The 14,438-nt window shown below is 43.6% G+C and overlaps 1 protein-coding gene across 11 annotated transcripts in view; it reads left to right on the plus strand.

Annotated features, from left to right (window-relative positions):
- Positions 1–14,438, plus strand: part of SCEL (sciellin) — a 126,031-nt gene that overhangs the window by 7,793 nt on the left and 103,800 nt on the right. For all 11 annotated transcript variants that reach the window (XM_027557751.1, XM_027557750.1, XM_027557746.1 and 8 more), the window contains exons 2-4: positions 8,109–8,170; positions 8,846–8,963; positions 14,331–14,390. In XM_027557751.1, the coding sequence (XP_027413552.1) occupies positions 8,128–8,170; positions 8,846–8,963; positions 14,331–14,390 (221 nt within the window). In that variant the 5' untranslated portion in view covers positions 8,109–8,127. The remainder of the gene's footprint in view (positions 1–8,108; positions 8,171–8,845; positions 8,964–14,330; positions 14,391–14,438) is intronic.

Consider the following 14,438-nt stretch of genomic DNA (forward strand, 5'->3'; position numbering starts at 1 on the left):
GGAGTGGTAACCCGTAGCCCTTATTAGGTATGTCGAGAGGCATTTTGTCCTTGGGAGGGAAGAGAGAAACCCACAAAGTCTTTTTGTCAGGAGGACCCAAAAGATGGAGAGGAGTGCAGCTTAGCTGGGAGGTGACCCAGGGGAGTCTTTGAGTTGGGCTAGGAGGAGCTGGGGCTGACTGGCTGCAGGGGCAGGGGGATCACCTGGTGACCTAAATCTCTCAAGGAAGTGCTATTATTCAAGATAGAAATTGAGAAGGCCCAGAGGGAGATGAAGAGAATCTGAAAAGGGGCAACTTGAGGAAATAGGGGATGTTTGATAGTTTCAAATGCATCCAAAGAAAACCATGGAAAACTTGACTGGCTTTGTAATTCAGAATTTAAGAAGACCAATGTTTTTCTAAAATCTAAATACAACATGTCTTTGGGCAGAAGCTGTAGAATTGGGTACAAACTAGTACTTTCTGGTGTTTGGCCACTAAGAGGAAACGAAAGAGAGGCCAAAAGTTGAAAATATATATATTTTTTCCTTCTACCATATTGACTTTTTTTGGCCATGCCACGTGGCTTCCCCAACCAGGGATCAAACCCAGGTCCCTGCAGTGGAAGTGTGAAGTCCTAACCACTGGACAGCCAGGGAATTCCCTCCCTATTGACTTTTGACAACATGATTTCACATCAGAGTTTTCAACTTAAGCATTTGGTGGTTTAAAAGGGAAAAGTTTCTGTAGTTCCCAGCATAATAGAGACACATCTTTTTACACATCTTTTCCCATAATATTACACATTTAAAATATACTTGTTGGCATATGTGCCAGTAACGGCATTTTAAGAAGCCAAGATGACAGTTGTATCTTTCTCATGAGAAGTTTAAAACTTGATTGGAAGGAAGCCAAGGACAGCACTTAGAAATAAATCTAATTGGCTGAACTGAGACTATTGAAGTGTGATTATCTGGGTGTTAAGTAAATATGAAACTCAGCATAACCTCAGCTGCTGAAATAAGTAATTTCTTTAAAAAATAATATAAAAATGAGATTTTGCTGCATGTATTTCTTGATATAACCAATTTGAAAGGTTTTTAATCCCCAATCCATTCTACAAATAGGTATTTGTTTAACAAGACCATTATTCACAGGGACCTATATTGTTGATCCATTTTTAATAGCAGTATAGAAAATTTCCATATGTAAAAAATGTATATTCTGGTCAAGATGGAGAGTGTTCCATTGCAGTAAAATTTCTGTGGAATTAGAGGTTGTTGAAAGAGGAGCTTGCACCTTAAAGGTTTTAGATTGGAGCTTCTAGAAATGGTTCTGGGGCCACCAAATGGACTGACATAAGGAGATAATTAGGGTGTTGTGGCCAGTGGGTCCTAAGGAAAAATAAAAGAGCAGAACCCTGAGGAAGTTTGTGCAGTTGTGAGTGAAACATGTAGATTTGATGGAAAAAAAAAATTTCCCACTGTATTAGTCATTTTTCACTTTAAAAAAAGCTCCCAGAGGGATGGTACGGGGAGGGAGGAGGGAGGAGGGTTCAGGATGGGGAACACGTGTATACCTGTAGCAGATTCATGTTGATATATGACAAAACCAATACAATATTGTAAAGCTAAAAAATAAACTTAAAAAAATAAATAAAGTGAGAAAAAAAAGCTCCTGCATACTTATTAAACTATTATCATTTAAAAATAGAATATATTATATTTTCCTGTCTCATTTCACATCAGCATTTGGTGGTTTAAAAGGAGTCAATGGACAGCAAGCAGCTAGGAAAGAGTATAAAACATTATCAAGCCACTGAACAGGGAGAGATTCAGAGAAGGAGTCAGGTAAGGAATAGTGCCAGGCCACTCACGGCTTCAGTGTGGCCATGGGAGGGGAGAGGCTCGGGGTTGAGCTGCCCAGTGGTGATGGAGCAGCTATTTACTACTGCTGCTCCTCCCAGCTACTCTCCCATTATCTCCCATCTTCTGGAACTCCTGGGCACTTCCTGCATATCTGGGATTTGTTACATCACATGATACTTTGTGCAACATGCAGTATCGTGCACTGAGAAGACCCTGGCGTTGCAATCATATAGACCTAATTGCAGTTCCTGGCTGTCACTTCCTCTGTGACCTTGGCCAGGTTATTTAGCCTCTCTTGAGTTCCTATAATTAGAGGTAATGATACTCATGTGGAGGATTAAATAAGACGATGTGCACTAAGCATGTGGCACAATCTGAAGCAACAGTAGGAACTAAACACATGATCCTTCTTGCTAGGGGCATCAAACACACGGACATGTTGCAAGAAATAGTGTTTTACTAATAAAAGAGTCACTAGTATCTCATATTTTGAAGACCACCATGGGCTTTTAGACCTTCTGTTTCAGACCTACACAATGACCTTGTAACAGGCAAGAAGAGCACTAAGCTTGAGTAACAAAAATATGAAAGAGTGATCTCATGAAGAACTAGGAGGTTTACTTCTCTCTCACCCAAAGTTAAGAATTAGATCATCCAGGGCTGTCTGGAAACTCTGTAAGGACCCCTGCTCCTTCTGACTTCCCGCTCTGCCATTGTTAGTGTGTGCCTTCAGTCCTGAGGTTAGTCCGTAGTCCAAACATGGCCACTCCTACCTTTAGTCTGGCAATTTCAGAGATGGGAAGTGTGAAGTGCAAAAGGCCTAATCCTTCCCAGGAACTTTCATGAAAGAGGGAACAAGTTGAAACTGGGGTGTCCCAGAGAAAGCAAGTGAGGTCACTGGAAGCTATTCCTAGAAAGTATCCCAGAGACTCTGGGGGTGGAGCCAGAAAGCTGTTTATGGGATACCAGAGGCTACTCATTGGCAGGGAGACAGCAGTAAGGGCCCTGATCTTGTCTGGATTTCAGAGCTTATGACTCCTGGAGAATGCCTGGCTACCAAAGCATGAAAATATCAGATGCTTCAGCAGGATCTGATTACAGCCAGCCTTGAATATAAGGTGTGTATGTGTGTGTTAGTCACTCAGTCATGTCCGACTCTGTGACCACATGGACTGTAGCCCTCCAGATTCCTCCGTCCATGAGGTTCTCCCGGCAAGAATACTGGAGTGGGTTGCCATTCCCTTCTTCAGGGGATCTTCCTAACCTGGGTTCGAACCCAGGTCTCCCGGATTACAGGCAGATTCTTTACCATCTGAGCCACCAGGGAAGCCCACATATACAGAGTTGCTACATATTACCACATTCCTCTGTCCGTCGGATTTCCCAGGCAAGAATACTGGAGTGGCTTGCAATTTCCTTCTCCATAGGACCTTCCCAACCCAGTGATTGAACGTAGGTCTCGTATATCTCTTGCACTGCAGGCAGATTCTTTATCTGCTGAGCCACTAGGGAAGGGTAAATATAAGGTAAAGAGGAGGTGCTATTCTCTCTACAACTGCAGGGAGTCTCTGGCAGAGAGGAAAAGATGAAGAACCGTGAGCTGGAAAACCTCAGGTGGAGTCCCAGCTTTGCCTCTCAGCCACTGCTCAAGCCATGTCTCTGCTAAGTTGGGATTATATTACTCTTAGAACATGGCTATGTAAATGAAATGAGATAAATTATATATTACTATAACATCATCTATAGAATTATTATTGTCTGAACTCTCCTCTTTCTTACCCAGCAGAGCCTAAAGGGGCAGCAGAAGCCTGGCTTGGGGGGAAATTGAGGTGGAATATGGGGAGGATACCAAAGAAAATCTAAAGAAACAACATCCAGATAGAACCCTACATATGTCCCCTTTAAGTCTGGCTTCTTTTGCTTAGCTTGTTTCAAGTTTCATCCACATTGTACTGCATATCAACATTTCATTTCTTTTAGTTGCCAACTAATATTCCACTGTATGGGTGTACCATATGCTGTGTACCCATTCATCCATTGATGGGCATCTGGGTTATTTTCACTTTTTGGCTATTTGGAATAATGCTGCCATGACTATTTGTGTGCACATTTTGTATGGACATAGGTTTGTAAGCTAGGAAGTATCAGGGAATACACAGATTAGGCTGCTCTGTGCGTTTGTTTGCTGTAGTGATTCCCTGAGAAGCTGTCCTGGTTCTCCTGCTGCCAGGCATTGCGGGCAGAGATCATGGGACTCCAGAGATGTCAAGAGTCAGGCAGGCCCTGCTGTGTACCAACCTTCTCTCAGTGTAATGCCAGGTACCCGTCCGGTCTTGCAGTGACTCATCACAACCATTATTGCTGGTTGCCGAGGAATGAGTTGGTTTCAGTTTAGAACCAGATTCTGCTTGTTTACACTTTGGCAGTTTACATCCTCTCCCTGAGCTTCAGGTGTCTTATCTGGGAGATGGAGGTAATAGCTGCTGTGCAGAGTTTATGTGAGGAAGAGTTTATGATGCCTCTGAGGTACCCTGTCACGAGCAGATACTATGGCAATGGACAACAGCCCTGTGCAGTGGGGCCATTAAAAAAAATGAAGGTCAGAGATACGGTGGCACGAAGCTCTTTGAATGACTTAGCTATTTTAGAAATGTTTAAACTACTTCCCCCATAAGGACTCTATTAGTTTGCTAGGGCTGCCAAAACAAAGTACCACAGGCTGGTAAGAGAAATTTGTTATCTGGGGGATTTCTTTGGAAGTCCTAAGGTTAAGGCTCTGAGATCTCAATGCAGGGGATGGGGCTCCATCCCTGGTTGGAGAACTGGGATCCCACATGCCATGTGGTGGGGCCAAAAGATTTTTTAAAAATTCTTTAAGAAAGAAAGAAATTTGTTGTCTCACAGTTCTGGAGGTTGAAAGTCTAAGATCAAGGTGTCCTCAGTTTTAGTTTCTCCTAAGGCCTGCCTTCGGAGAAGGCAATGGCACCCCACTCCAGTATTCTTGCCTGGGAAATCCCATGGACAGAGGAGCCTGGTAGGCTGCAGTCCATGGGGTCACGAAGAGTTGGACAGGACTGAGCAACTTCACTTTCACTTTCATGTACTGGAGAAGGAAATGACAACCCACTCCAGTATGCTTGCCTGGAGAATCCCAGGGACGGGAGCCTGGTGGGCTGCTGTCTATGGGGTCTCGCAGAGTCGAACACAACTGATGTGACTTAGCAGCAGCAAGGCCTCCCTTCTCAGTTTCAGGATGGCCACCTTCTTTCTGTCTGCGTCCTCTCACACCAGAGAAAAGGTTTGTGTGTCCAAATTCCTCTTCTTATAAGGTCAGAGGAGAGATTGGATTAGACCTCACCCTAATGGTCTCATTTTAAAGGAATCACTTCTTTAAAAGCCCTGCCTCCAAATACCGACACATCCTGAGACACTGGGGTGTTAGAAATTTTGAAAAGGACCTAACTCAGTGCATAGTAAGTACCGAGGGGGCATCTACTCTGTCCCACAGGCTGGAAATGAGAAGACACAGTCTTGGGTCTGACTTACAGAACACTCGGTCTTTTGTGAGAGACAAATAAGCAGTTAATTGCCAAATGCCTCTTCTCTGTGGACCCTGCCCTGTGTTTCATGGTTGAGTTTGCAATCTCTGCAAATACATTACCAGCTGTACATTCAGCATTCTGCCCATGTCAGAATCCCGGTTCAGTTGGCTACAAACCCTTCAGGTCTTTACTGGCTCAGGAAAAGGTTTATCAGAGCCCATTTAGAAACAGAAAGTTGGTTTGCCAAGAGCCCAGAGAAGTGAGGCCAGACTGAGGTGAAGTGAACAAGTGGTTGAGACTGAAGTTTGCCAGGCCCTTTTTCCTCCCCTTTCTTCCAAATTTAAGGGGCCTCCAAATACATGAGCGACTTCACTTTTAAGGACTTCCCTGATGGTAAAGCATCTGCCCACAATGCGGAAGACCAGGGTTCAATCTCTGGGTCGGGAAGATCCTCTGGAGAAGGAAATGGCAACCCACTCCAGTACTCTTGCCTGGAAAATCCCACAGACAGAGGAGCGTGGTAGGCTACAGTCCATGGGGTTGCAAAGGGTCAGACATGACTGAGCGACATCACTCACTCACTCAAATACATGAGACAGGGTCTGCTCTACACCCCTTGCGTGTCCAGCACCCAGTGGCCCAGGCCGTGCATCTCCTCCCCACTCCCAACCACACCTCCTCTATGTCTTTGCTTTATACTTTCCGAGGTGATAGAAGCCTGTGTCATCATCTTGATAGACAAATCTGACCCTCAAAACAACCACAGTTCATCTCATTTTACTCATAAGGGAGCTGAACTATAAATATCATTGCCAAAGTGACACAGTAGATGGCACACCTTAGATACAGGTCTTTCCAATTCCCTGGTGGTGAGGTGGTAAAGAGTCCATCTGCCAAACAGGAGACACGAGCTGACCCCTGGGTTGGGAAGAACCCCTGGAAAAAGAAATAGCAATCCACTCCGGTGGATTGTTTGGAGAATCCCATGGACAGAGGAGCCCGGCAGGCCACAGTCCACGGGGTCACAAAAGAGTCGGACGTAAGTTCATGACAACTTTTTAATTTCACTGAGACCTTGAGACTCTCTGCAGAGTGAATAGCTGCCAGTCTTATGCTGGTTGTTAGTCTGAGGTTGGGTCCTCTCAAAGCAGTGACTGAGAGGCCCTTGGGTGCCTGTGATTTATGAAGGGTATATGTCCAAGAGAAGGAGAAAGGGAAGAGGGGGAGGGTTGGGGAGGCAGGGGAATGAGCTGGGCAATGATGCGCCCCCTGCTGGCCTAACAATGCCACGGTGAGGGCTGAAGCCCCAGTCGCCCGCAGAAGTGGCTCTGCGTTCCGGGGTAGTCAAGTTGCTGGCTGCGGATGTAGTGGATGAGGGTGTACAACTGGCAGCCCCACCAGCCAAGGGCAATTTCCCAGAAGAGATGAAGCTGTGAGCCCATAGTGCCAAGCCCTAGGCTGGTAAAGTCACCAGCAGCTTCCTCTTCTCACCCACTCTTGGGGCACTGATATTCTAAATGAAGACCCCAGGGAAACAATGCCTTGATCCAGAAAATATATCTTTACCTTTTCAGGTCCTATAGTCCATTATCGTAGGAGATACATTTGAACCAGAGGGTGGGAGATGGGGGCTTTATAACCCTCACGTTATACCTGTAAACTGCTGTCTGATGATGCAACTGTAAGTCTCAACTCATTTATAGTTTGACAAGGGATTTTTGTGTACCTTGTTCAGATGATCATCACAACCTTATGAGGTAGGTAGTGGGTTTCATTAGACCATTTTACAGGGAGATTAAGTAGTTCAGAACTTTGATGTCATGAAGCTGGACCTAGGACTTGATTCTGACTCAAGACGGAGGGCCCCCCCACATTCCATACACCATCTGGTGGGATGGACTCTGCAAAAAATATAACACCCCACCTAGGGTGACCAAGTCATCACTATTGGCCCAGGACTTTTCCAGTTTAAAAACTGCTGCTGCTGTTGCTAAGTCGCTGCAGTTGTGTCCGACTCTGTGCGACCTAGTAGATGGTCGCCCACCAGGCTCCCCCATCCCTGAGATTCTCCAGGCAAGAACACTGGAGTGGCTTGCCATTTCCTTCTCCAATGCATGAAAGTGAAAAGTGAAAGTGAAGTCGTTCAGTCATGTCCGACTCTTAGCGACCCCATGGGCTGCAGCCCACCAGGCTCCTCTGTCCATGGGATTTTCCAGGCAAGAGCACTGGAAAGACTAGAAAGAGCATTGACTCCTCGGGTTTAAAAACTGAGAGTCTCACATTTGTGGAAATTCAGGGCTGACTTCTCTGTTAAGCAGAAAGGCCACACCTGGGGCTCGCAGTACCTTTAGGGCCCCAGAACAGACACTTGTCATATTATCTTTCTTGTCTCCACCTCCTGGCTCAGTGCCAAGCTCTCAATGCATATTTAGTCACTGAATAAATGAATTAACTGATGGGCTGATTCAGTCAATTGCCTGTCCTGTAACATAGGGGACACTAAATACTCCTGACTTCAGTATCTTCATCTGTAAAATAAATACATTGGAATAGATGAACTCTCATGTTCTCAGGGGACAGTTTATATCATATATCAAATCCAGGTTATGGGACTGTCCATATCATTGAAAAATGTGTCTCATTAGCAATGAACGAGCCCCTTGTTGATTCTTTGTTGAGTCATTGTCGTGTTTTTCCCCATCCCCGTTTTTCTTTTAGGTCCTGACTGGAAGGCAGCATGTCCAATTTCACCTTGAGAAAAACATCTCCCACAGGAAACGGTAATGTAGATGCTGTTTCCCTTACTCAGAAAACTTAAAAATCTGGGGAAAACAATCCATAGTTCCTAATTTTTTTCATGTAGCTATGAATGCTTAGAAGCAGCAGTCTAATTTAATTAACATGGCCAAAGTTAGGCTTAAGATAAAAGTCAGAGTGCTGTAGATTTAACTCATCTAATTGCAATTCAAAGATTTCTTTTAAAAATCATGTATAGGTGACCTTCTGTATTTCTGACTCCCATGGGATCAAAGAATCATGTTATTTATAATCAGAAGTGTCAAGACTTATTGAGTATTATAAGTACTTCCAAAACAGTCTTGTGTGTCCTTCCAAGGCATATTTCTTTCTGAGCAAAGTGGCCCACCCACTAAACCCAGTATTGATTTAGCTGAGCCTGTGGTTCTACCTTCCCAGCTGCAGGGCAGGGCTTCATAACGTGCACAGGTAGTTTCAGTTGGCACCAGAGCAGTCTTATATGTTATGTTATCTTTGATGATAGGTGTGGGATTTGTTCTTTCTTGCCAGTGCATCCTACTTTGAAACAGTACTGGAGGTTCCAGCCTGGAAGATGGAGGCTGGACCATCAGATGCGCCTCTCAAGATTTCCAAGTTAGCAAACACACACTCAACTCCATGGCACTGTGTCTCTTGAGGTTTCATTTTTCTGTTGTTAGATATGAGGACTACCACGCAGGGGACCACACTGAGGCAACAGGGTTTCCAAGAGGTCAACAAAAGAAGGACTTTCTTACAGGATAATAGCTGGATAAAGAAACGTCCTGAAGAGGAAAGGTAAGCGGGCATGGAGAGGAAGGAGCGGGGAGAAGAAAGAGCTATTCTCCATTTAGGAAACTAATGGCCGACTGGAAAGTGGATGCTTTTTTTTTCCTAAAGCACTTTGTTGCTTGGCCTCATTTTTGGTAAGATTTAGTAAACATACTTTGGTTATATCAGATTTTTAATATCTGATTTTTAATAATCTCTCTACCATCTTAAATATCCATATACCTAAAAGAACATGAGTTGTGAGTGAGAGAAAGCAGGATTTCAGTATTATGAGTAGCATAGACATTGATAACCTGAAAAAATAAAAAGACATTCCAGTTTCCAAAAAGGTAATATTTAGTCCATGGTGGGGATATTCCTGGTATATATTGATCATGTCAGTTGAAACAAACAGAAGTATGATTCCAAATTTACAAATTTAATAATAACTTATCTGAAATTTCCTTATAAGCAAGTGAAATAGATAAATTCTTGGCTCATTTTAGTTCCCACTGGCTGTATACCTCTAGATCCAGGAAGCTGCTAAATGCACTGTCACTTCGTGAGTGAAGACATTTACCAAGAAAGTATTGTCTGTTTTAACCATTACGTCTATTAGCTATATGTTTAAAGGTTTGAAGACTATGTCCCTAAATATATTGCCTCATTGCCAGCACAGATTTATAATAGATATTTGTCTAACCCAGATATATTTATTATAAATTGTGTGTGTATATATGTGTGTGTGTGTGTGTGTGTGTGTGTGTAGGAGGCTGTCTATGGGGTTGCACAGAGTCGGACACAACTGAAGCAACTGAGCAGCAGCAGCAGCAGCAGCAGCATACACACACATACATGTGTGTGTCCTTAGTCACTCAGTTGTATCCGATTCTTCGACTCCATGGACTGTAACCTGCCAGGCTCCTCTGTCCATGGGGACTTTCCAGGCAAGAAACTGGAGAGGGTTGCTATGCCCTCCTGCAAGGGGTCTTCCCAACCCAGGGATCAAACCCAGGTCTCTCGCATTGCAGGCAGATTCTTTACTGGCTGCGTCACCAGGGAAGCCCAAGAATACTGGAGTGGGTAGCCTAGCTCTTCTCCAGGGGAACTTCCTGACCCAGGATTTACCCGGGGTCTCCTGCATTGCAGACAGATTCTTTACCAGCTGAGCTACCAGGGAAGCCCATGTATATACATATGTGTGTGTGTATATATATATATATAGATAGATAGATAGATAGATAGACGCATATGCATATGCCTATGTTCTTTGATTCCCTCTTACATGTCAAGTTAGATGCAAGATACTTTACATATAAAGCATCACTAAATCTCACAACTATCATCAGTTCAGTTCAGTTCAGTTCAGTCGCTCAGTCGTGTCCGACTCTTTGCGACCCCATGAATCACAGCACGCCAGGCCTCCCTGTCCATCATCAACTCCCAGAGTTCACTCAGACTCATGTCCATTGAGTCGGTGATACCATCCAGCCATCTCATCCTCTGTTGTCCCCTTCTCCTGCCCACAATCCCTCCCAGCATCAGGGTCTTTTCCAACGAGTCAATTCTTCGCATGAGGTGCCCAAAGTACTGGAGTTTCAGCTTCAGCATCAGTCCTTCCAATGAACACCCAGGACTGATCTCCTTTAGGATGGACTGGTTGGATCTCCTTGCAGTCCAAGGGACTCTCAAGAGTCTTCTCCAACACCACAGTTCAAAAGCATCAATTCTTCAGCGCTCAGCTTTCTTCACAGTCCAACTCTCACATCCATACATGACCACTGGAAAAACCATAGCCTTGACTTCTGGCAAAGTAATGTCTCTGCTTTTGAATATGCTATCTAGGTTGGTCATAACTTTCCTTCCAAGGAGTAAGCGTCTTTTAATTTCATGGCTGCAATCACCATCTGCCGCGATTTTGGAGCCCCCCAAAATAAAGTCTGACACTGTTTCCACTGTTGCCCCATCTATTTCCCATGAAGTGATGGGACCAGATGCCATGATCTTCGTTTTCTGAATGTTGAGCTTTAAGCCAACTTTTTCACTCTCCTCTTTCACTTTCATCAAGAGGCTTTTTAGTTCCTCTTCACTTTCTGCCATAAGGGTGGTGTCACCTGCATATTTGAGGTTATTGATATTTCTCCCGACAATCTTGATTCCAGCTTGTGTTCCTTCCAGCCCAGCGTTTCTCATGATGTACTCTGCATAGAAGTTAAATAAGCAGGGTGACAATATACAGTCTTGTCATACTCCTTTTCCTATCTGGAACCAGTCTGTTGTTTCATGTCCAGTTCTAACTGTTGCTTCCTGACCTGCATACAGGTTTCTCAAGAGGCAGGTCAGGTTGTCTGGGATTCCCATCCCTTTAAGAATTTTCCACAGTTTATTGTGATCCACACAGTCAAAGGCTTTGGCATAGCCAATAAAGCAGAAATAGATGTTTTTCTGGAACTCTCTTGTTTTTTCAATGATCCAGCAGATGTTGGCAATTTGGTCTCTGGTTCCTCTGCTTTTTCTAAAACCAGCTTGAACATCTGGAAGTTCGTGGTTCACGTACTGCTGAAGCCTGGCTTGGAGAATTTTGAGCATTACTTTACTAGCATGTGAGATGAGTGCTTTTGTACAGTAGTTTGAGCATTCTTTGGCATTGCCTTTCTTTGGGATTGGAATGAAGACTGACCTTTTCCAGTCCTGTGGCCATTGCTGAGTTTTCCAGATTTGCTGGCATATTGAGTGTAGCACTTTCACAGCATCATCTTTCAGGATTTGAAATAGCTCCACTGGAATTCCATCACCTCCACTAGCTTTGTTCGTAGTGATGCTTTCTAAGGCCCACTTGACTTCACATTCCAGGATGTCTGGCTCTAGGTGAGTGATCACACCATCGTGATTATCTGGGTCGTGAAGCTTTTTTTGGTACAGTTCTTCTGTGTATTCTTGGTACCTCTTCTTAATATCTTCTGCTTCTGTTAGGCCCATACCATCTCTGTCCTTTATAGAGCCTATCTTTGCATGAAATATTCCTTTGGTATCTCTAATTTTCTTGAAGAGATCATACAAGGTAGTTATTACATTCTCATTTTACAGAAGAGGAGTCTGAGGCTCAGAGAAGTTAGGTAACTTGTCCAAGAGCGCACATCTATTAAGTGGTAGAGCTGAGAGTAACATGACCCATTGTCTTTCCGTTACACCAGCGGTTCTCAGTCAGGGACAATTTTGCTCCCAGGGTATGTTTGACAAGGTCAGGAGACATTTACAGATGTCCAAACTAGGGGTGGGGTACCCCTGACATCTAGTCAGTAGAGGCTAGGAATGCCACCAAACAACCTATTAATACAATGCACAGGACACTCCTCACAACAAAAAATGATCAAACCCATAGTGTCAAGAGCACTGAAGATGGGAAGCCTACATTACAGGATACTTACTTCAAGCTTTCTACTAAACTATTCATGCATGGTTGTTTGAGGAACATACTTGTAATTGGTGAACAAAAATGTCTCTTAAATTCTGTTATTAAATTCTATTATTTAAGGAACTATAGGGGTATTTGGAGATACACTAAGTTTTGGAGGTAACACTCTTAGATAACAATCAGTTTCACATACTAAGTTTTGGAGTTAACACTCTTGGCCTACAGTCATTTTCCTCTATAAAGCAACATTTACAGCTTCTATTGAAACCTATTATGACATTTCTATTTTTCCAAAGTGACAGAGGGAGATCAAAGGTAAATTTGGTGCTGCAAGTATTTGCACAGATGTGGGGAGATAGAGATGTCTAAGACAATTTACAGTCGGTAGGAGCGATGGTTTTATGCCAGGCACACTTCCTTAAAAAGGCCTAGGGAAGCTTGGACAGCGTGACAGCTTCTCAGTGAAGGGGAAATTGGCTCTGATGCTTCCCCCACACTTGCTGGCCCAGTGCTGGGCTCCTTGTTAGGATTTTTCTTCAGGCAAAAAGTGCGTCTGTCGTCTGCTGCTCTCCCCCAGGTGTAGGGAGGGGATAATTGGGAATCTGGAGGGTTCTCTTGGGATCTTTGAAGGTGTATATTTGCTGGAATTGTTTCAGTTTCACTGTTCATCTTTCTTTTTAATTATCTACTGCAGTTCTTTTATAGCTTTATTGTCGGTGGTTCCAGAGTGTTGAGTAACATTAGTGGAGCAGAACCAGGAGAAATGTAATATTTCAGGTTTGGTTGGGTTCACACTGAAAGGTTCAGATACTTACTCTCTGCCTTGGCTCAAGGCCAAAGTCTTTACTACATGTTTTGACATTTCCTAACATTGCCTGTGGGCTTCCCAGGTGGTAAAGAACCTGCCTGCCAGTGCTGGGGACATAAGAGGTGCAGGTTCAATCCCTGGGTTTGGAAGATCCCCTGGATGAGAGCATGGCAACCCATTCCAGTATTCTTCCCTGGAGAATCCCATGAACAGAGGAACCTGGCGGGCTACAGTCCCCTGGAAGATGGCATGGCAACCCACTCCAGTATTCTTGCCTAGAGAATCCCATGGAGAGAGAAACCTGACAGTCTGTAGGGTTGCAAAGAGTCAGACATGACTGAAGCAACCTCCCACATACACACACAACATTGCCTATATCTTCAGGTCCACTGTACAAAGTAAGAAGATAGAACTTCATTTTATGTATGAAGTCCTATTGCATGATTGACCAGTAGGAAAAGCAAAAGTTTGGAATATAGAGATCTGGGACCTAAACCTACCCTTGTCACTTGCTAATCTTTTAGCTTTAGGAAAGCCACAGACTCCTTGATTTTCTCATCCATGAATTGGATATGAGTGTCTCCCTTGCCTAATTTATAGGGTATTTTAAGGACCAAACAGAGCACACTATATAATCTCATGGGTCAAAAATAGGCTAAATCTGTGAACAATCAACCTTCTTAATCACAAATACTGGTATATATTTTCCTACACTTTGTCAAGGAAAACTATCAAGGTGATCGAGGGGAAAAATTTCAGACATAACAGGCTTAATTAAATTTAAAACATGTTTGAAAAAAAGTTTGCCTTCCTGCAGAAAAGCATGCTTCTAATATACACAAAGTAGTTGGCCAAGCATTCCCACACTCTGATGAAAGAAACCAAAACCAAAAAAACCAAAAAGCAAACACTCATTCTGTTGTGGAATCACCTGGAGATCTCATGGGATAAATCCGAATAATGGTCGTTTGTACTCCCAAACTTGTTTCTTTTCACCGTGCTCTTTCAAGTGGTGACTGGTTAAAATAAATGCATAGTTGTATTCTTACGCCTGAAGTAAAATGAATTAACTTTGCCAAGCATTGCGAGCTCTTTCCTGTCTGCCTTATTTAATGCTTACTAAAGGCTGTGATAACTTTTCACGTGACTTAATTTTGTTCTTTCTCTGCAGAGACGAAAATTACGGTAGGGCGGTGCTCCACAGACACAATTCCCACAATGCCTTGGACAGGTAGGTGTTTCAGACAAGTTACATCATTAGCAGAAACACAAAGACAGT

The sequence above is a fragment of the Bos indicus x Bos taurus genome, chromosome 12 (genome assembly GCF_003369695.1).
Source record: "Bos indicus x Bos taurus breed Angus x Brahman F1 hybrid chromosome 12, Bos_hybrid_MaternalHap_v2.0, whole genome shotgun sequence".
Taxonomy (NCBI): Eukaryota; Metazoa; Chordata; class Mammalia; order Artiodactyla; family Bovidae; genus Bos; species Bos indicus x Bos taurus.